Source organism: Eleutherodactylus coqui, chromosome 13 (assembly GCF_035609145.1).
Source record: "Eleutherodactylus coqui strain aEleCoq1 chromosome 13, aEleCoq1.hap1, whole genome shotgun sequence".
Classification (NCBI taxonomy): Eukaryota; Metazoa; Chordata; class Amphibia; order Anura; family Eleutherodactylidae; genus Eleutherodactylus; species Eleutherodactylus coqui.
Genome location: NC_089849.1, coordinates 11,464,387 through 11,486,407, shown reverse-complemented (window position 1 = coordinate 11,486,407; position 22,021 = coordinate 11,464,387). Strand labels below are relative to the sequence as shown.

The 22,021-nt window shown below is 41.7% G+C and overlaps 1 protein-coding gene across 2 annotated transcripts; it reads right to left on the bottom strand.

Moving 5' to 3' along the window:
- Positions 1-951: 951 nt before the first annotated feature.
- On the bottom strand, positions 952-16,273 carry CCM2L (CCM2 like scaffold protein). Of its 2 annotated transcripts, none has more exons than XM_066587863.1 (10): positions 15,766-16,273; positions 15,498-15,665; positions 15,115-15,198; positions 8,930-9,113; positions 8,325-8,842; positions 6,900-7,032; positions 5,429-5,492; positions 5,195-5,342; positions 1,946-2,084; positions 952-1,622 (listed from the first exon to the last, which is right to left on the bottom strand). In XM_066587863.1, the coding sequence occupies exons 1-10, from the start codon at positions 15,793-15,795 to the stop codon at positions 1,366-1,368; spliced, it is 1,725 nt and encodes a 574-aa protein (XP_066443960.1). In that variant the 5' UTR covers positions 15,796-16,273; the 3' UTR covers positions 952-1,365. The 2 variants fall into 2 exon arrangements, with proteins under 2 accessions (XP_066443960.1, XP_066443962.1); XM_066587865.1 differs by having other exon boundaries at positions 15,756-16,271.
- Positions 16,274-22,021: the final 5,748 nt, after the last annotated feature.

Below are 22,021 nucleotides of genomic sequence, written 5' to 3'. Positions count from 1 at the left end.
GGGTGTGGCGGTTGCCTGGAAAGCGGTTTCTACATCACCGCATCCTCCCAACAGTGAGGTTTGGAGGAGGTTCTCTTATGGTGTGGAGAGGTTTCTGCTGGGATGGACTAGGGCCATTGGTTATAGTGAAGTCCACCCTCAACGGCAATGGGCACAGAGACATTCCGGACAGTGTGGCATCACCTACCCTGTGGTAATACTTTGGTCCTTCCTGTCTCATGGTACTTTGGTCCTTCAAGTCTCTACAACATGACTGAGCACCTTGTCATACAGCACACTGGATGGAGCCTTGTTGGAGGAGCAGAACGTCTACAAACTTCATTAGCTGCACAAAGTCCGGACCTCAATCCCATCGAGCATCTTTAGGATGAAGTAGAACGCTGTATCCATGAACGTCCAACACACCCAACATCCCTCGCATCACTATCCGAAGCTCTCCTCGGGAAATAAAGGCAAATCCCTCCACACATCTATAGGAATTTCGTGGAACGTGGCCATGGAGGATTACTGCAGTCATTGAGGCCAACGATGGCCCAACACCGGACTGGAAAATGGAAATAAAATCTAATTTCATCACCTTCTGCGGGCGTCCCAATACTTCTGTAAACATTGTGTGTAAGCAAGCTAATTCTTAGTAAAGTACATAACTGTACAAAATCCTGCACCCTGCATATTTTAATGAAAAATATACAAAAATGTACAATATCCATAAATTTGTCAAGTTGGAGAATATTCTATTTGGCTGTTTCTAAATTATATCTATTTTTAGTGGCCATTCGAGCTCCAACAAAGTTTATCATCCACCTTTCCCAGAATCCTGACTGACACATACCCCTAACTTGTTTAGCGATACAATCATTCTCACGCCACTGCACCTGTACACAGATCTGGTGGCCGGGAGGCTGTAAAAGCCGGGTGACTGCCATATTGGTCATTACCCAGAAACCAAAATGGATGAACAGAATGTTTATGGCCCCGGACGGACAACCAATGTGTCGGGCATTACAGCAGTCAGCTTTTCCACATACTTAAATGACCCGACTTGTTATTTACCATGCTCACATATCACTTCAAGGCAGGGAAAGGTGTAATGGTGTCCATAATGGATGGCTCTAAAAACAGCACCACACCTATCTATAGGTTGTATGTGGTATTGCAGCTCAACCATATTCGCTTCAAGAGTTGCAATGCCAGACACAACCTATGGACAGATGTGGCGCTATTTGTAGAAGAATGCAGCCCTGTTCTTCTAGTCCTGCACCAAATCCTGGGACATTTTAAGCTCCACCCCTGTGCCCCTTAATGATACACCCAGCATAAACCCCACCCCTTTTTTTCAAAACTGTTGGCAATTAAACTGCAAGGTCACAGAAAGTCATCATCTTCAGAATCATCATCTTCCCTTGCCAAAGCCTCTATGTTGTGAGTGATGTCTGTGATCATCCGGTTGAACCCTGGCGAACAACTGTCGTAATTGCGCACGGCGGAGGCAGACGTATTACTCATGCTGCGCTTGATCCTTCCGAAACTGTCAGTCAGAATTCCCCCATCACGAATTCCGATGCTCTCCAGGAAACTTTCGAAGTAGCCGATATCCAGGTCAGGAATAAATGGCCTCAGCCCTGCCAAAGGGTACAAGAATAACCCGAGGGATGTCAGAATCTATCTTTATAGGAGGTGGAGTTTCATATTACTGATACACAGCTCCAAACCCTCTGCAGAGACCTAGAGTTACAATGATAAAAGTCTGTCTGCTGGCAGCCAACATTAGGGGGAGCTGACTGTATTATATACATTGAACTCAATGATAAACAGTATGCAGTAAGCTCCTGAGCTCCCTCTGCTGGTGGCTGCAGGCAGATAAAACTTTATTGTGTGACTTAATGCCTATGCAAAGGATTTTGATTTCTGTATCCATTAGATGGCAATTTCCTGTGGTTCTTACCCAGTAGAAGGAATTTCCTATTCTCTCCATACAGTTGGAGCAGCTCTCGGCAGTAGTCCTTTACATCCATCCCAAAACGATACTCACGTAAAAGGCACGCAAATCGGTAAATCTCCATGGGGGCCAGTTTATTCCTCAGCTAGACAAAATTAACACGCACTTTATTAGGGAGAACAACATTATTACACTCGGATCGGTACAAGCGTTGTAGGTTAATTCAATTTTTAATTGTTTTTTGTGTATTTATGTCTTTAGATCTAGTCGGGTTTTTTTTAGCTTAGCTTTTTGGTTTTTTTTAGTTCTATTGTACCAATTCCAAAAAAGTTGGGACACTGTGGAAAATGTAAAAAATAAATAAATAATGCAAGGATTGGGAAATCTCATCTAACCACATTTTATTCACAATAGAATCTAGAACACATCTTGTCTGCTGCAGGATTCCAGCTGCTCCATAGTCCTGGGTCTCATCTTTTGGATTTGTATCAAAATGCGCCAAATATTTTCAATTGGTGAAAGGTCTGGACTGCAGGCGGCCGGTTCACCCCCGGACTCTTCTGTGAAGCCGTGCTGTAGTGATGGATGCAGTATGGGGTTTAGCATAGTCTGGCTGATATATGCAAGGTCTTCCCTGAGGGAGACGCTGTCTGGATGGAGCATATGTTGCTCTATAACCTCTATATCATGCTTAGCATTGATCGCGCCTTTCAGGATGTGTAAGCTGCCCATGCCATAGGCACTAATGCAACTCCGTACCATCAGGGATGCAGAACTGTGCGCTGATAACAAGCTGGATGGTCCCTCTGCTCTTGAGCCGCTGGACACGGTGTCTGTGGTTTCCCAAAATAATTTCAAATTTTGACTCATCTGACCAAAGAATAGTTTTCCATTTTGAGCTTTGGCGCAGAGAAGACGCCAGCGTTTCTGGTTTGTGCTGATATAGGTCTTCTTTTCATGATACAGCTGTGATTCTTGTATTTATGGATTATACGGCGAACTGTATTCACAGACAATGATTTCTGGAAGTATTCCTGAGCCCATGCAGTGCTGCCTGAGGGCCCGTAGATCTCGAGCATTCAATATTAACAGTTGGTCCTTGTGCACATTAATTTCTCTGAATCTCTGAATATCCCACCATCTACAGTACATAATATTATCCAAAGTTTTCGCAGTCTTACATTGCAAAACATTTTTCTGAACATTGTGAAGAACTGCGTCTAAAGATTGTGGAACAGGTTGGTGAACCCCTGACCATCTTTGCTTCTAAGAGACTCTGCCTCTTTAACATGCTCTTTTTATACACAGTAGAAAATGGACCTTTCAGCTGTTTTTTATTAGTTCCACTTATTTTTCGAGCCTTTTATTATCCGTGTCTCAACTTTTGTGAAATATTTTGCTGCAATCAATTTCTAAATAAGTTATTTTTTTTAAGTGAAACGGAACCGTGCGTTTTAGTTTAACTCTTAGTTTGTTTGTTTTTTACTTTTTTTTAGCTTAAAGGGGTTGTCCCACGAAAGCAAGTGGGGTTATATACTTCTGTATGGCCATATTAATGCACTTTGTAATATACATCGTGCATTAATTATGAGCCATACAGAAGTTATTCACTTACCTGTTCCGTTGCTGGCGTCCTCGTCTCCATGGTGCCGTCTAATTTCAGCGTCTAATCGCCCGATTAGACGCGCTTGCGCAGTCCGGTCTTCTCCCTTCTGAATGGGGCCGCTCGTGCCGGAGAGCTGCTCCTCGTAGCTCCGCCCCGTCACGTGTGCCGATTCCAGCCAATCAGGAGGCTGGAATCGGCAATGGAACGCACAGAGCCCACGGTGCACCATGGGAGAAGACCTGCGGTCCACCGTGGGTGAAGATCCCGGCGGCCATCTTCGCAAGGTAAGTAAGAAGTCACCGGAGCGCGGGGATTCAGGTAAGTACCATCCGTTTTTTTGTTTTTTTTTTAAAACCCCTGCATCGGGTTTGTCTCGCGCCGAACGGGGGGGGCTATTGAAAAAAAAAAACCCCGTTTCGGCGCGGGACAACCCCTTTAAGGCAACCTGCACATGGGCAGGTCAGATTCCATGTACCTGCTTTGTTTTTCTTAATCTGTACTGCGCATGGTCTGCACGGCTCGCCGTCGGACATGCACAATACAGGTTTTTTTTTAAAACTCATGCTTTTCTTGGAGAGGACACGGAATCTGCAATCTTTCCGCAATGTTAATTGCGGAAGGGCTGTAGATTGGACGGCTTCCATTGACTTCAAAGGAAGCCATCATTTTTCCATGAGCAGAAACCGCAATTTGTTTCGGCTCGTGCGCAGGAAGACTTACTTTTTATCATGCATGCTATGGACGGTATTTGCTGTCGAACCCGGAGGCAGACGTCTGCTGCACATTCTGCAGTGTAAATCCAGCCATGTGCAGCCGCCCTAATTTATACTGTTCGCTTAGCATTTTAGTTTTTTTAAGTTCAGCTTTAGCTTTGTTTTCTTAATTATTACTTTTTGAGTTACATTATGTTTTCTACTCCAATCCCATCCAAAGCTACATTTACAACTCTGCTAGTTCCTTGTTAGCTCTCGGGTGCATGAGGACTTCACATCTTCTTGTGACCAGATGTGGATCATAGTCTGTAGAGCACTTGTCTTGCACTGTGGAGGATGTAGCTTTTATACAAGGCACATTTTTAAGGGCTCCTGAACACTGGCGAGAGCGATAGCAGGCCCTGATTCACGGAAAACCTTCTAAAAAACCGCGGATTCGAGGTGTTTTCATGTAAAATCAGCCTCATATCACTGTGGGGGTTCCCTTCATTCCATTGCTTTCAATGGCGCAACAAGGGATTCCTTCATCCAGGGGTTTCACCTTGTTTTCAATGGGGCTGGCAGCTGCGGCAGGGTGTTCAGTGATGAGGGGACTCCCCGTGGGGATGAAGGAATCCCCTGCCACTGCTGTCACAGCAGCGGCAGGAGATCGCAATGTTCTCACTATGTTTTCAATGGGGCTGGCACTGCTGCCGCCAGCCCGATTGAAAGCAATGGGCGATATCGCAGAAAAATAGGACATGCTGTGATTTTTTTTTTCTCGCAGCATCACAGGAGTGAAATCATCGCAAATAAGAATGAAACCACTGAAATTCATTGGTTTCATAATCATGAGTTTTCACTCAGCAGTGCGATAAAATCGCCAGATTTCCTCGCTAGTACGAAGGCACCCTAAGACTATTGTTGGGTGTGAGAAAAAAGTTTACAGGTACTCACAGTTATCATGTAGTCCTGCAGCTGCTCCAGGGCGACCCCATTCTGGTCACTGTCACTAACTCCAGATGCCAGGCTCTGCTCAGACACCGCAAACGAGGGCGATGATTCTCCGCTGTAATGCACCTCGAATGTATCATGGGAGCCATTGCTGGAAACAGGGAGAAGTTATAGAGGAATGTAAGAAGTTTGGGTGGAGTTCTCCTTTAAGTTAGGACTCCAGTGCCACGGACTTACAAGGAGCTGCAGCAGCTGAAGTCGGCGTCGTATGAAAATGTCCCGTCTGTATGTGAACTGTCACCTGAAGGAAGGCGAGAGTAGAATTATAGCACATCCAGTGCCAGGTTATAAGTGGTGCAAGAAGGCAAACTGTCGCGGATGTACCTTCACTTATGGCCCTACTACACACTATAGCTGCTGCACACCACCTCACACTTTAGGGGTGCTAGGTGCAGGATGTCCTGCAGACGTTCATGATGCGGCACATAGCATGCAGCACGGGCAGTGCCCATCATCAGATTCCTTAGTGTCCAAACTAGCAGCCACAATCTACTCAATATGTGGCATTTCTTTTATTTAGGCACTGTATCGCAGTGCTATTTGGGCATGATATGGCAGTGTTATTTGCACATTGTGTGGCTGGGTTATTAGGACACTGCATGGCAGTATTGTTTAAGCATAATATGGCACACTGTGGTGCAGTCATGGTATGGTGGCCTTATTTAAGCACTGTTTTTTGAACGCTGCATGGCGCTTCTTTGGGTACACTATGGTGGCATTATTTAGGCACTGTAAAGCAGTGTTATTTGGACACAATGTGGCAATGTTCTTTGGACAATGCATGGCAATATTATTTGACCCCGCCCCAACCGCATAATAGAAAAATATACATCATGCCATTGTGGAAGGAGTATACAGAGGGCTTAAGAGCGGAGTCTGCTCCATACAAGGGAGGCATCAGGAGATTCCAGCAACAGCCACAATTGGCACTAACTATGTAGATGCCATGGTTAAAGCGGACCATGCATCTAAACAGCAAGCCAGAGGAGGGGCCCTCCAGAGCCATATTCCTATCCCCCTCCCCCATGACGTGTGGGGTGCTCATGGGTTAGCATGGCAGCCCAAAGCCTAGCGAGGGCTTCCAGGTCTGCTATGCAAGGATGCCAATTAAGCCCTGCCTGTGGCAGGGTTTAATAGGCAACATTGGAAAGTACTATATACTGCAATACTGAACTATTGCTGTATATATTACAAGCGATAAAGTGATCGAAAGTTCAAGTTCCCTGTGGAAGCTAAAAAAAAAAAAAAAAAAAATGTAGAAAAAGGTTTATTAAATTTTTAAATATAAGGAAAATTAAAGAACATTAATTTAAACCAAAAAACAACTTTTCCAATTTATTCTTGATAAAATCTAAACATTGATATAACATATTCGGTATCGCCGTATTTAAGAATGTCCAACCTATTGAAATATTGCACTAAAAAAAAAAAAAAAAAGTACAGAATGTGAGACTTGCGTTTCTTTTCGTTACCCCATCTTCCAAAAAATTGAATAAAAAGTGATCAAAAGGGTGCATGTACCCCCCAAAATAAGGCACACAAGGGTGTTCCAACTATCACCAATAGTCTCATCTAAAGGAGTACACACAATGATACCATGAAACAAAGAATGATGGGGTGCCAAGTCTTCCCCAAGCCCACATCTTACACCGTGAGAGCCATGGTCTCTCTGGAGGGGACGTATAATGATAACCGGCCCGGTCCACACATTCAATGCTGTGATCTCCATAGATGATCTGGAAAACTTGGCAGATGAGCGCACACGATTCTTCTGCCGCATCCTGTAAAAAGTGAACAAGATCCAATTCATGGTGTATAATGTGAGATCTGCCTATCATACCAGCTCTGACCACTAGGTGCAGAATTCCCTCTTTATTATATAGCAGTTTGTATACTATAATGGGCAGGATTCCTATATACCATACTATATATAGGGTGCCTCAAAAGTGTGGAAACGCCTATATAGAATAAAAACTGTTTGGCAGACTGTTATACCATTTTGCATACAAGCTGTGAGGGAAGGGGGGAAACCTGTTAGGTCCATGTTACTAACATGACGGCCATTTTGAATGCCACCATCTTGGATTCAACTCTGATTTTTGCAATAGGAAGGTAAGTGTGTGATATATAAAACTGGCAGAGAATTTCACCAGAAAACAATGGCGAGCTTCATTTTATCATGAACTTTAATCATTCTCATGTTAAGGCTACATTCACACGGGCGAGTACGATATCAGGCCAGGAAACTCGGACAGATATCATGCTTGCCCACGTGTTTTGCCTTTCATTCAAAAATGAAATTACCATCCTCAGGCGCGTTTCACGCCCTGAAGGATCGGCAAGCGTTTCCCTTTGATTTCACTGGGAAATATTACATTGCACTCACACAGGTTTTGTGCGTCTCGCAGCATGAAGGATTCTCGCTCTGTGCATGTAGCCCAACACAGTGATTTTTCTTAATTACAGGCAGTGTGAATGATGGCGTTGGCACAAGCAGATTGTGTTGAGTTTGTCTTTATGTCAGGCGAACGAAGCACACGTATCGTTGCCACAGATTGGCGATGGGCGGTCTGGTTGGGTGGTGATGAATGAAATCTGTTGCGATGACACACAAGCTTTATTGACCTGAGAAAACAATGAGCCAAAGATCTTCTGCTTGAGATAACGCCATCATGCGCGTTGCTTGTAATGACGAAAAATCACTCCGTTAACTTGGGAACAAATAAAGCTATGTTGAAATGAAGCGCGCCATTGTTTTTCTGATGACATACTCTAGCAGTTTGATATATCACACACCTACCTTCCCATTGGAAAAATTAGATGTAAATCTAAGATGGTGGTATTCAAAATGGCCGTCATGCTGGTCACATGGCCTAACCAGTTTCTCCCTTCCCCCGCAGCTTATATGCAAAATTGCATCAGAAGTTACCAAACAGTTTTCATTCTATGTAGAGCATTATGGGAGCTGCGTCTAGCAAAATCGGACTTTTGAATGCAACATTAATTGCAACTGTAGTCAGCAAGATCAGCAGGAGATAAGCAGGAGATAAGCAGTTACTAAATATCAACTCACTCTATTCTCTACAGCCAGGATTATCAGGTTGCAGTAGGCATCTGGACTTGGCTCCTTGGGATCTAAGGGATTCTGTCCTCCTTGTCTTCTCTCCCAGCTGCCCCCACAAGGTTGTCTTCTCTCCCAGCTGCCCCCACAAGGTTGCCGTCGCTCCCAGCTGCCCCCACAAGGTTGTTGTCGCTCCCAGCTGCCCCCACAAGGTTGCCGTCGCTCCCAGCTGCCACTAAAGGTCATTCTTCTCTCCCAATTGCTGCATGCCTGTCCTCCACGACTCTTCTCCCAGCTTCCAGTCTCTTGCTTTGCTCCACTCCTCTCCAAGCTACCCCCACCCTTGGGCCGTCCATCTGAAGATCTGTGTGACATCTTCCAGTCCAAACTACAGATAGTATGGCGCCTCTCCATAGCACCCCCTACGGGTTTGGAGCCAGCTCCCCCTCCACCTTGAGTCCTGTCAGCCTTTCCAACTGGAGGTTTTCTTTCCAAGCTACCGGAGGCCGGAACAGGGTCCAATCCAAGACCTAAAGGCAAGACCATTAGTGTAAGAAATCTCCTAAACTGTAATCTCCGGAAAACTCACTGCAGGAGAGGCAATCAGCTCATCAAACCTGTCTTCAGAACCAGCAGATGAAGGGCATCATCACGGACATAGGAAGCCGCAGCAATCTCATGTGTGGGGATACGAAGAATCAGCTCCTCGTTATCCCTCCAGGTCAGCAAGAGGCTCCGAGCTGATAAACTTAGGATACTGTCCTGCTCCGGGGTGCAATGAAGAGGAAGCTCCTTGAGCTGCTGCAGAAAGATACAAAAAAACATATCAATTTTAAAGTTGCAACAATGAATGATCAACAAGTGCGATATACATATTGTAACAGATAGGGGGCAGTATTATAGTAGTTATATTCTTGTACATAGGGGCAGTATTATAGTAGTTATATTCTTGTACATAGGGGCAGTATTATAGTAGTTATATTCTTGTACATAGGGGCAGTATTATAGTAGTTATATTCTTGTACATAGGGGCAGTATTATAGTAGTTATATTCTTGTACATAGGGGGCAGTATTATAGTAGTTATATTCTTGTACATAGGGGGCAGTATTATAGTAGTTATATTCTTGTACATAGGAGGCAGTATTATAGTAGTTATATTCTTGTACATAGGGGCAGTGTTATAGTAGTTATATTCTTGTACATAGAAGCAGTATTATAGTAGTTATATTCTTGTACATAGGGGGCAGTATTATAGTAGTTATATTCTTGTACATAGGGGGCAGTATTATAGTAGTTATATTCTTGCACATAGGGGGCAGTATTATAGCAGTTATATTCTTGTACATAGGGGGCAGTATTATAGTAGTTATATTCCTGTACATAGGGGGCAGTATTATAGTAGTTATATTCTTGTACATAGGGGGCAGTATTATAGTAGTTATATTCTTGTACACAGGGGCAGTATTATAGTAGTTATATTCTTGTACATAGGAGCAGTATTATAGTAGTTATATTCTTGTACATAGGGGGCAGTATTATAGTAGTTATATTCTTGTACATAGGGGGCAGTATTATAGTAGTTATATTCTTGTACATAGAAGCAGTATTATAGTAGTTATATTCTTGTACATAGGGGGCAGTATTATAGTAGTTATATTCTTGTACATAGGAGGCAGTATTATAGTAGTTATATTCTTGTACATAGGGGGCAGTATTATAGTAGTTATATTCTTGCACATGGGGGCAGTATTATAGTAGTTATATTCTTGCACATAGGGGGCAGTATTATAGTAGTTATATTCTTGTACATAGAAGCAGTATTATAGTAGTTATATTCTTGTACATAGAAGCAGTATTATAGTAGTTATATTCTTGTACATAGAAGCAGTATTATAGTAGTTATATTCTTGTACATAGAAGCAGTATTATAGTAGTTATATTCTTGTACATAGAAGCAGTATTATAGTAGTTATATTCTTGTACATAGAAGCAGTATTATAGTAGTTATATTCTTGTACATAGAAGCAGTATTATAGTAGTTATATTCTTGTACATAGAAGCAGTATTATAGTAGTTATATTCTTGTACATAGAAGCAGTATTCTAGTAATTATATTCTTGTACATAGGGGGCAGTATAATAGTAGTTATATTCTTGTACATAGAAGGCAGTATTATAGTAGTTATATTCTTGTACATAGAAGCAGTATTATAGTAGTTATATTCTTGTACATAGAAGCAGTATTATAGTAGTTATATTCTTGTACATAGAAGCAGTATTATAGTAATTATATTCTTGTACATAGGGGGCAGTATTATAGTAGTTATATTCTTGTACATAGGGGCAGTATTATAGTAGTTATATTCTTGTACATAGAAGGCAGTATTATAGTAGTTATATTCTTGTACATAGAAGCAGTATTATAGTAGTTATATTCTTGTACATAGGGGGCAGTATTATAGTAGTTATATTCTTGTACATAGGGGGCAGTATTATAGTAGTTATATTCTTGTACATAGCAGCAGTATTATAGTAGTTATATTCTTGTACATAGGGGGCAGTATTATAGTGGTTATATTCTTGTACATAGGGGGCAGTATTATAGTGGTTATATTCTTGTACATAGGGGGCAGTATTATAGTAGTTATATTCTTGTACATAGAAGCAGTATTATAGTAGTTATATTCTTGTACATAGGGGGCAGTATTATAGTAGTTATATTCTTGTACATAGAAGCAGTATTATAGTAGTTATATTCTTGTACATAGAAGCAGTATTATAGTAGTTATATTCTTGTACATAGAAGCAGTATTATAGTAGTTATATTCTTGTACATACGGGGCAGTATTATAGTAGTTATATTCTTGTACATACGGGGCAGTATTATAGTAGTTATATTCTTGTACATAGGGGGCAGTATTATAGTGGTTATATTCTTGTACACAGGAGGCAGTATTATAGTAGTTATATTCTTGTACATAGAAGCAGTATTATAGTAGTTATATTCTTGTACATAGAAGCAGTATTATAGTAGTTATATTCTTGTACATAGGAGGCAGTATTATAGTAGTTATATTCTTGTACATAGGAGGCAGTATTATAGTAGTTATATTCTTGTACATAGAAGCAGTATTATAGTAGTTATATTCTTGTACATAGGAGGCAGTATTATAGTAGTTATATTCTTGTACATAGGGGGCAGTATTATAGTAGTTATATTCTTGTACATAGGGGGCAGTATTCTAGTAGTTATATTCTTGTACATAGGAGACAGTATTCTAGTAGTTATATTCTTGTACATAGGAGGCAGTATTATAGTAGTTATATTCTTGTACATAGGAGGCAGTATTATAGTAGTTATATTCTTGTACATAGAGGGCAGTATTATAGTAGTTATATTCTTGTACATAGAAGCAGTATTATAGTAGTTATATTCTTGTACATAGAAGCAGTATTATAGTAGTTATATTCTTGTACATACGGGGCAGTATTATAGTAGTTATATTCTTGTACATAGGGGGCAGTATTATAGTGGTTATATTCTTGTACACAGGAGGCAGTATTATAGTAGTTATATTCTTGTACATAGAAGCAGTATTATAGTAGTTATATTCTTGTACATAGAAGCAGTATTATAGTAGTTATATTCTTGTACATAGGAGGCAGTATTATAGTAGTTATATTCTTGTACATAGGAGGCAGTATTATAGTAGTTATATTCTTGTACATAGAAGCAGTATTATAGTAGTTATATTCTTGTACATAGGAGGCAGTATTATAGTAGTTATATTCTTGTACATAGGGGGCAGTATTATAGTAGTTATATTCTTGTACATAGGGGGCAGTATTATAGTAGTTATATTCTTGTACATAGGAGACAGTATTCTAGTAGTTATATTCTTGTACATAGGAGGCAGTATTATAGTAGTTATATTCTTGTACATAGGAGGCAGTATTATAGTAGTTATATTCTTGTACATAGAGGGCAGTATTATAGTAGTTATATTCTTGTACATAGAAGCAGTATTATAGTAGTTATATTCTTGTACATAGAAGCAGTATTATAGTAGGTATATTCTTGTACATAGGGGGCAGTATTATAGTAGTTATATTCTTGTACATAGGGGGCAGTATTATAGTAGTTATATTCTTGTACATAGAGGGCAGTATTATAGTAGTTATATTCTTGTACATAGGGGGCAGTATTATAGTAGTTATATTCTTGTACATAGGGGGCAGTATTCTTGTACACAGGGGCAGTATTATAGTAGCTATATTCTTGTACATAGGGGGCAGTATTATACTAGTTATATTCTTGCACATAGGAGGCAGTATTATACTAGTTATATTCTTGCACATAGGGGGCAGTATTATACTAGTTATATTCTTGCACATAGGGGGCAGTATTATACTAGTTATATTCTTGCACATAGGGGGCAGTATTATAGTAGTTATATTCTTGTAGATAGGGGGCAGTATTATAGTAGTTATATTCTTGTAGATAGGAGGCAGTATTATAGTAGTTATATTCTTGTACATAGGGGAAGTATTATAGTAGTTATATTCTTGTACATAGGTGGCAGTATTATAGTGGTTATATTCTTGTACATAGGGGGCAGTATTATAGTAGTTATATTCTTGTACATAGGAGGTAGTATTATAGCAGTTATATTCTTGTACACAGGAGGCAGTATTCTAGTAGTTATATTCTTGTACATAGGAGGCAGTATTATAGTAGTTATATTCTTGTACACAGGAGGCAGTATTATAGTAGTTATATTCTTGTACACAGGAGGCAGTATTCTAGTAGTTATATTCTTGTACACAGGAGGCAGTATTCTAGTAGTTATATTCTTGTACACAGGAGGCAGTATTCTAGTAGTTATATTCTTGTACACAGGAGGCAGTATTATAGTAGTTATATTCTTGCACATAGGGGGCAGTATTATAGTAGTTATATTCTTGTACATAGGGGGCAGTATTATAGTAGTTATATTCTTGTACATAGGGGGCAGTATTATAGTAGTTATATTCTTGTACATAGAAGCAGTATTATAGTAGGTATATTCTTGTACATAGGGGGCAGTATTATAGTAGTTATATTCTTGTACATAGGGGCAGTATTCTAGTAGTTATATTCTTGTACATAGGGGGCAGTATTCTTGTACACAGGGGCAGTATTATAGTAGCTATATTGTACATAGGGGGCAGTATTATACTAGTTATATTCTTGCACATAGGGGGCAGTATTATAGTAGTTATATTCTTGCACATAGGAGGCAGTATTATACTAGTTATATTCTTGCACATAGGGGGCAGTATTATAGTAGTTATATTCCTGTACATAAGAGCAGTATTATAGTAGTTATATTATTGTACATAGGAGCAGTATTTTTAGTAGTTATATTCTTGTACACAGGGGCAGTATTATAGTAGTTATATTCTTGTACATAGGGGCAGTATTATAGTAGTTATATTCTTGTACATAGGGGGCAGTAATACAGTAGTTATATTCTTGTACATAGGGGGCAGTATTATAGTAGTTATATTCTTGTACATAGGGGGGCAGTATTATAGTAGTTATATTCTTGTACATAGAGGGCAGTATTATAGTAGTTATATTCTTGTACATAGGGGGCAGTATTATAGTAGTTATATTCTTGTACATAGGGGGCAGTATTATAGTAGTTATATTCTTGTACATAGGGGGCAGTATTATAGTAGTTATATTCTTGTACATAGGGGGCAGTATTATAGTAGTTATTTTCTTGTACATAGGGGGCAGTATTACAGTAGTTATATTCTTGTACATAGGGGGCAGTATTATAGTAGTTATATTCTTGAATATAGGGGCAGTATTATAGTAGTTATATTCTTGTACATAGGGGGCAGTATTATAGTAGTTATATTCTTGTACATAGGAGGCAGTATTATAGTAGTTATATTCTTGTACATAGGGGGCAGTATTATAGTAGTTATATTCTTGTACATAGGAGGCAGTATTATAGTAGTTATATTCTTGTACACAGGAGGCAGTATTATAGTAGTTATATTCTTGTACATAGGGGGCAGTATTATAGTAGTTATATTCTTGTACATAGGGGGCAGTATTATAGTAGTTATTTTCTTGTACATAGGGGGCAGTATTACAGTAGTTATATTCTTGTACATAGGGGGCAGTATTATAGTAGTTATATTCTTGTACATAGGGGGCAGTATTATAGTAGTTATATTCTTGTACATAGGAGGCAGTATTATAGTAGTTATATTCTTGTACATAGGGGGCAGTATTATAGTAGTTGTATTCTTGTACGTAGGGAGCAGTATTATAGTAGTTATATTCTTGTACATAGGAGGCAGTATTATAGTAGTTATATTCTTGTACATAGGGGGCAGTATTATAGTCGTTCTCTTGTACATAGGGGGCAGTATTATAGTAGTTATTTTCTTGTACATAGGGGGCAGTATTACAGTAGTTATATTCTTGTACATAGGGGGCAGTATTATAGTAGTTATATTCTTGTACATAGGGGGCAGTATTATAGTAGTTATATTCTTGTACATAGGAGGCAGTATTATAGTAGTTATATTCTTGTACATAGGGGGCAGTATTATAGTCGTTCTCTTGTACATAGGGGGCAGTATTATAGTACAACTTCAATTACCTATCCCGAGACAAAGCCCCCTCCTGGGCTAAAGATAATTTTTTAGTTTTTACTCTATCTGTAGGCAGATTTTTTTCTGTCGTTTACCCCCTGACGTAGGAATACTTATAATGGAAAGGCAGGATGAGTTTCTTACCCTTGCTGTATCCAGAAGCTGCAAAATTTCATCTCGACTTGATGGATTTAGGGAGGCGACAACCCACGTCAGGTGACCCAGAAACTATGAAGAAGATATAAACCGTAACACAGATGCTTTCTTTTCCTGTCTTGTCGCCTCCTTATTATCCAGAACAGCAATGACGGTTGCACTCAGCATCTATCAAGTGACAACAACTTATTCTTAGTTGAAGAACCCCCAACCAACTATTTGCAGTGGATCTAAGATCCTGACAATGAGTTATCTGAAGTGGAGCACCCCTTCAAACAATTTCATTGCTACACTCGCCTTCAGATATTGGCCACAATTGTTGCCTATCTATGGCCAAATTTACCACATGCCCCCCAACGCCCTCTTCTTACCTTTACTTCCTTCTCCACATAATCATGCAGAAGAATTTGGGGATCCAGCAGGAAGTCGGGGGGCATCACAGGCACAGAGTGGAGGGGGCGACGGTAGCTGCTGTTCCTGACCACTGAGCGACGGTTAGATTTAAGTGACACTAAGCGTTTGATGGGCGACACCAGGGCCTGGCAGGAGAGAAGAAGAGATGGTGCAGCAATGGGTGACGGGTCCTATGATACAAGGACCAGGATGAACCTCACCACACAGAGTCTTACACCTTGGTACCTTCTTTCCCTTCTTGCTCTGTTGCTCCATGCTGCTGTCTTCCAGCGTCTCCCGCACTTACCCCACACTTGCCCTTCTGTATATCCCTGTCCTACCAGACTTCATGTATGTCCCTTTTCGCCCAGTTCCCGGTCCCCTCGGTCTCGCTGACTCTGCCTCCTCTTCCTCTGCATTGTTATTTTCCTACAGAGGAAACTCCACCAGATTCAGGGACAGAGCTCAGTTCCTGCCTCTGTCCAGGGCGATAAGAGCAGACGGCTGGGGAAATAGGCAGGGGAAGAACAGTGCAATTCACAGCACTGCCTCTAGGTGGCAGGACAGTATAACAAGGGATTATAATATTGATGTAGCAGAGCTGAATTTGTCAACTAAAGGAAATCTACCTCCTAAAAGTCACATCATAAATCTACCTCAGCGGCCTTTTACACAGCACAATTATCAGTCCAAGAACTTAATACCCCAGCCCGTGTAAAAGTGCAACGATTAGCTAATTATATCTTTTACGCAATTTTTGTGTCTAAGAAAAGTTTATTTGTTCTTGTTAGCTTATTGTAAAATATAATGGAAAAAAACCTTGCATTTCGAAAAAAAAAAATTTCTTTTGTGGTCAGAACATCAATAATTAAAAATATATGATTTTGAATGTTTCAAGGGCGCACACAGTGAGAAACGAAATTCCTTACAATCATGAGCCAAAGTCATTATACAATGCAGTGTATGTCCATACGGTTCAGAATTAATGCAAAGGTCTGGTGCTTTTCGATTGACGATTGTGTACTTGGTCACCTTCATGTACCGGCCCCCAGATGTAATCATTAGATTAAGACGTCGGGAGCGCGGAAGTTATCTTTTCACTGCCCGGGGCGGTTCACTTTCAGCCCCCAGATGTGGTCGCCCACCATATTCTCGTTGTATGGTCCTTGCTAGCGCCACTCAAACTGCTGCATATCTTGGTGGAGCCTTTCTCCTTGATCCTCGGATTATGCTCCCATGTTCTGCTTGAATGTTGTAGATGAGAATCCAGGATGTGAACCTTAAGCGACATCCTGCAGCCCATAGCGGGGTATTACTTCACCATCGTTTCCACCAACTCCACACAGTTGTCTGCTTTGTGATTTCCCAAGAACCCCTGAACCGCAGCAACAAAACTGTTCCAAGCCGCTTTCTGTACTTCTGTGAGCAGGTCAGGAAATTTCAGACATTCTACTATCCTCTTGATTTGTGGTCCCATAGAGATGCCAGCTTTTACCTTGGCCTCAGTCGGCTTTGGGAAGAAGTTTAGTAGAGGTTTCATTGCTGTAGATTCTTTATCTAGCATTATCTGTGACAAACTATTCCATAAGCCCGAGTTTTATGTGAAGAGGTGGCATCAGAATCATCTTAGGATCTACTAGGGGTTCCCACTTGATGTTGCTTCGTCCGACAGTGAAGTCAATACGTTTAGGCCAGTCTTATCGATGGTAGTGATCAGTTTTGGCTCTGCTATCCCAAAGACAATAGATATCAAGGAAACTTTGTGAAACCACCTTGAAGACCCATTAGGAAAGCAACCATCTTGAAGTCTTCAATCACCTCCCAACCATACTGATCGTACTTCAGAACTTGCAACAGGAATGTGACACTACTGTACTCCTTGAGATGCGTGGCGTGAGCCACTGGAAGGGATGGAAGTTGATTTCCATTGTGGAGCAGAACTGCTTTCAGGCTCTTGGAAGAATGGTTGCTGAAAACACGCCAATCCTGTGTGTTACAAGGTATCCGAATTTCACTGAATAGACCGGTCTCGTCCTGCCAGTAACAGAGTCCATCTTGAAGGGTGAAGAAGGTAGAAGGCAGTTGATGACTTTTTTTTGTAACTTGCACGCTATAATCCAGCAAGTTCCACTGTTTCAGCCTGGATGTTAGAAGTTCTTTAGCTTTTGTAAGACATTACCAAATCATTGCCATCCTTCTGGTTTGGGTAGTTTGGCCTTCTGTCATCTTCGCCGGCATGCAAAGGATCAGTTGCATCTTCACTGTTTGAGCTGATGTTTTCGGACCATGTCTGCATGCTCTGTGGAGGCGTCGGAATGGGGAGATGAGAGCAATGTGGTACCGGGGCCATAGATCAAGGAATGTTTGGATATGTCGCAGCAACTGCATTTTTTTTTCCACTTTGACATTTGGAGGGGTCTACCATGCAGAGATAGCAGTTGGTGGAATGATCAGTCGTCTCCCGCTAAATTCTTGGTATCGCAAACTTCATGGCTCCATTTCACCCCTGAACCAACTTTCAAGAGTTTTCTTGCAATTATCGCAGCTGAAGTGAGGTGCCATGACTTCTCTTGGTCACCCACAGCCATCCCAAAATATGCTTTGTAGGCTGCATTCATTCTTGCCGTTGTTGCCAAAGAGCGCTTCTTGATGAACTCTCCGCATACATAGCAGAAAGCATCCGCTGGATATTTACATCCTCCTGATGCCGTACTGGACTCAAATAATCACCAATTTATCTACAGATGTGAAAAACATAAATAACAGCATTACATCAGCATACAGAATAATGACTGTACATGTATGATCACGAGCCTGCACTGTACATGTATGATCACGAGCCTGCACTGTACATGTATGATCACGAGCCTGCGCTCTACATGTATGATCACGAGCCTGCGCTCTACATGTATGATCACGAGCCTGCGCTCTACATGTATGATCACGAGCCTGCGCTCTACATGTATGATCACGAGCCTGCACTGTACATGTATGATCACGAGCCTGCACTGTACATGTATGATCACGAGCCTGCACTGTACATGTATGATCACGAGCCTGCGCTCTACATGTATGATCATGAGCCTGCGCTCTACATGTATGATCACGAGCCTGCACTGTACATGTATGATCACGAGCCTGCACTGTACATGTATGATCACGAGCCTGCACTGTACATGTATGATCACGAGCCTGCGCTCTACATGTATGATCATGAGCCTGCGCTCTACATGTATGATCATGAGCCTGCGCTCTACATGTATGATCATGAGCCTGCGCTCTACATGTATGATCATGAGCCTGCGCTCTACATGTATGATCACGAGCCTGCGCTCTACATAGGATCACAGTCAGCAATGCGACAATCAGAGTTTTGGCTTAATAACTGGTAATAACCATTTGTTTGTTACCCAAATAATGTGAAAATACCACTAATTTCCCGGCCACAAAAAAAAAATCTTGTATTTGTAGACGGGAGCAGGATGTGTTTTTTGCTTAAAAAATACATTGTCAGTAAGGAAAGCGATACTAAATGAAAGATGGAGGGAGACCCATTTCAAAATAATACACAGGGCAATCTACGGATTTGACAAGCCCCAAAACCCCAACGGTCCGACGAGACTGCAGGCATGCCCAAGGTGTGCTTTACCTAACTCGAACTTTCTGCATGGCATTTGGCACTGCTCCAAAATTAAAACATTCTGGATAGAAACCCAAAAATTGATACAAGATGTAAGCGGACAACCCCAACCTCTACAACTAACACCACAAACATACTACATATAATGCCGGACCAGACAAAAAAAACTGCAATAACCCACACCATACTTCTGATTAGCAAAAGATGCTTACTCAATAACTGGCTACAAGCCGACCCACTGGGGGTAGGAGAGGTCATACAGCAAGTAAAACACCTCCTTAAGCCGCCTGCACACGAGCGGGTTGGATCCGGCAGCGAGAATTCTCGCCGCGGGACCCGACCCGAGAGCCTGCAGGGACGAGCGGGTACTCTCCCGCGCCTGGCGGCCCCAGCTCCTTCATGTGCCGGCTGCGGCGCAGCCGGCGCATGCGCAGACCGGAGCCGGCGGCCGGGTGAGTGCGTGCCCCGCACAAAAATAGGACATGTCGCGGTTTGTTTGCAGCGCGAGATTTCGCGCGGCCGTCTGCAAAGGAGTGCGTATTGTAATGCACTCCTATGCAAACTTTCAGTGGCGGAAATCCTGCGGGAAATCCCGCGGCGGGATTTCCGCCCGTGTGCAGGCGGCCTTAAAATGGAAAGGATTGAAATAGAACGCAAAGTGGAATCTCAAGCCCCAAAGTTTTTTGAGAAATGGAGGAAATTCATCGAAAAATTCCTCGACCTCAGCGAGATCAAGGAATGTATGATGCAATTTACTAACACTACATGGTACTATAGTCAGAAAGATACGAACAGATTAGGAGTGTTGGAGGTGTGAGAGAAGCCGATCACATAAGACCCAGAATATAGAAAGCCAAATTTCATGAAAAAACTTGATGCCATCAACGTGTCCCAACAGTTCAAAAGTTCAAAAAGTTATGGTTTAAACGGTTTTCTTTTTTTTTCTTTCTTAAGAAATGTGATAAAAGGTTATAATTAGAGATGAGCGAGCGTACTCGGAAAAGCACTACTCGCTCGAGTAATTTGCTTTATCCGAGTATCGCTGTGCTCGTCCCTGAAGATTCGGGTGCCGCTGCGGCTGACAGGTGAGTCACAGCGGGGAGCAGGGGAGAGAGGGAGAGAAAGATCTCCCCTCCGTTCCTCCCCGCTCTCCCCTGCAGCTCCCCGCTCCGTGCCGGCACCCGAATCTTCAGGCCCGAGCACAGCGATACTCGGATAAAGCAAATTACTTGAGCGAGTAGTGCTTTTCCGAGTACGCTCGCTCATCTCTAGTTATAATACAAGACAGAGGAGGTAATAAAGGAAAAGATTATACATGAGAATATGATAAGTTTAAACCATCGATAAGAAGATACAACAGAATAAGCATAAAAATGTTTTACAAATGCAAGTTTATTGGAAAATGTTTGTACAAGTTGTAACCATTAAGATAGAGTAGAAATTTACACTCATGGATGTAATCTATGAAAATGCAAATAAAAAGAATTTACAAAAAAAAATAAAAAACACATTGCATCTCTGAACTTAGATTTTTCCAGGCATTTTTCACACATGGGAGAAGGACGAAATAAAAAGGGCTTTCCAATTATTTTAGTGCTAAAAATTAGAGATGAGCGAGCACCCAAATGCTCGGGTCCGCGATATTCGAGTCGAGCTTTTCGTAAAATTCGAGAGCTCTACTCTTGTAACGAACCCCATTGGCTACAAAGGGAGTTTCGAGCATTTTTGGATGTGGGACGCCGAGTGCTGAGCTTTTTTTTTTCTTGGTTTGGTGTGTTTTCTCGCTCTCCCCCAGCCCAAAAATTTGGGAAGGAGCCAAAAATTGGGGCGGGGTCGAACACGGCTTGATGCTCGTTCAAGTAACGAGCACCATTGAGTACGCTAATACTTGAATAAGCATCAAGCTCGGCAGAGGACGTTCGCTCAACTCTAGTAAAAATCGTATCACATTCGCGTGCAAGAACAGGACGAGCGGCGAGATCAAGGTGTTATTTCAGCCGTGTTTCCATCCCCATCAGATGGAACTCGTCCACGTGAATGCACCCCAAGTGATGGCTGCACAGTTTATACCCATATCAGCTGCGCGTAAACATCGCGCAAAACCTTTCATATCTGGAAGTTTTGAAAATTCTCTTCACAACCGCAAACCCCTTAAAGTTACACGGAAACAGAATATCTGCGATTAATGGATTCTTAGTTATGGCTGTCGTTTTTTTTTAATGAGATGTAATTCTTTGTCACTTTCTTTTTACAGAAGCGGAATGTGCCACTAGGGGGCGAGGTTCTCACCCTCATTCCCAAACCTCTAGAGCAGGAGGGAATCTTCGTCCTCTAAGCGCTTCTTCCTGGGGACAAGAGAGGTGACAGTCTGATGGGGCGAGATGAGGATTTGCGGAGCGTGTCCAGTATGGCGGCTGCGGTCATACAGCAACAGCACCCTCGGAGAGCAGTCCCCCGCATTGCTTGAATATGGCTTCAGCTCTTCGGTGAGCTTCTCATGGTAACGAGTGCGGGCGATTGTTGGACCTTTTTCCTAATATGGACCGTTCACACGGGATGGAGTTAGTCGGCGCGGACATTTCTGCGTCACAATGTTATCCCTACAAACATCCGCACGTCTTTACTTCAAAACCGCAAGATTAAATCCCGCAGCGGAAAAGCTTCCTGCTGTAGAATCAAGGACTCACGCAGAATTGTTGTTCAAGATTTCTAACGTACAGGAGATGGAATTCCATAATTAACCCCTTAAGGACATTTTTTTTCCCATTTTCAGTTTTTCCTCCTGTCTTTTAAAAAAATCGTAACTCTTATTATTCCCATCGACGTAGATGTCTGAGGGCTCATTTTTTGCGGGACGTCCAA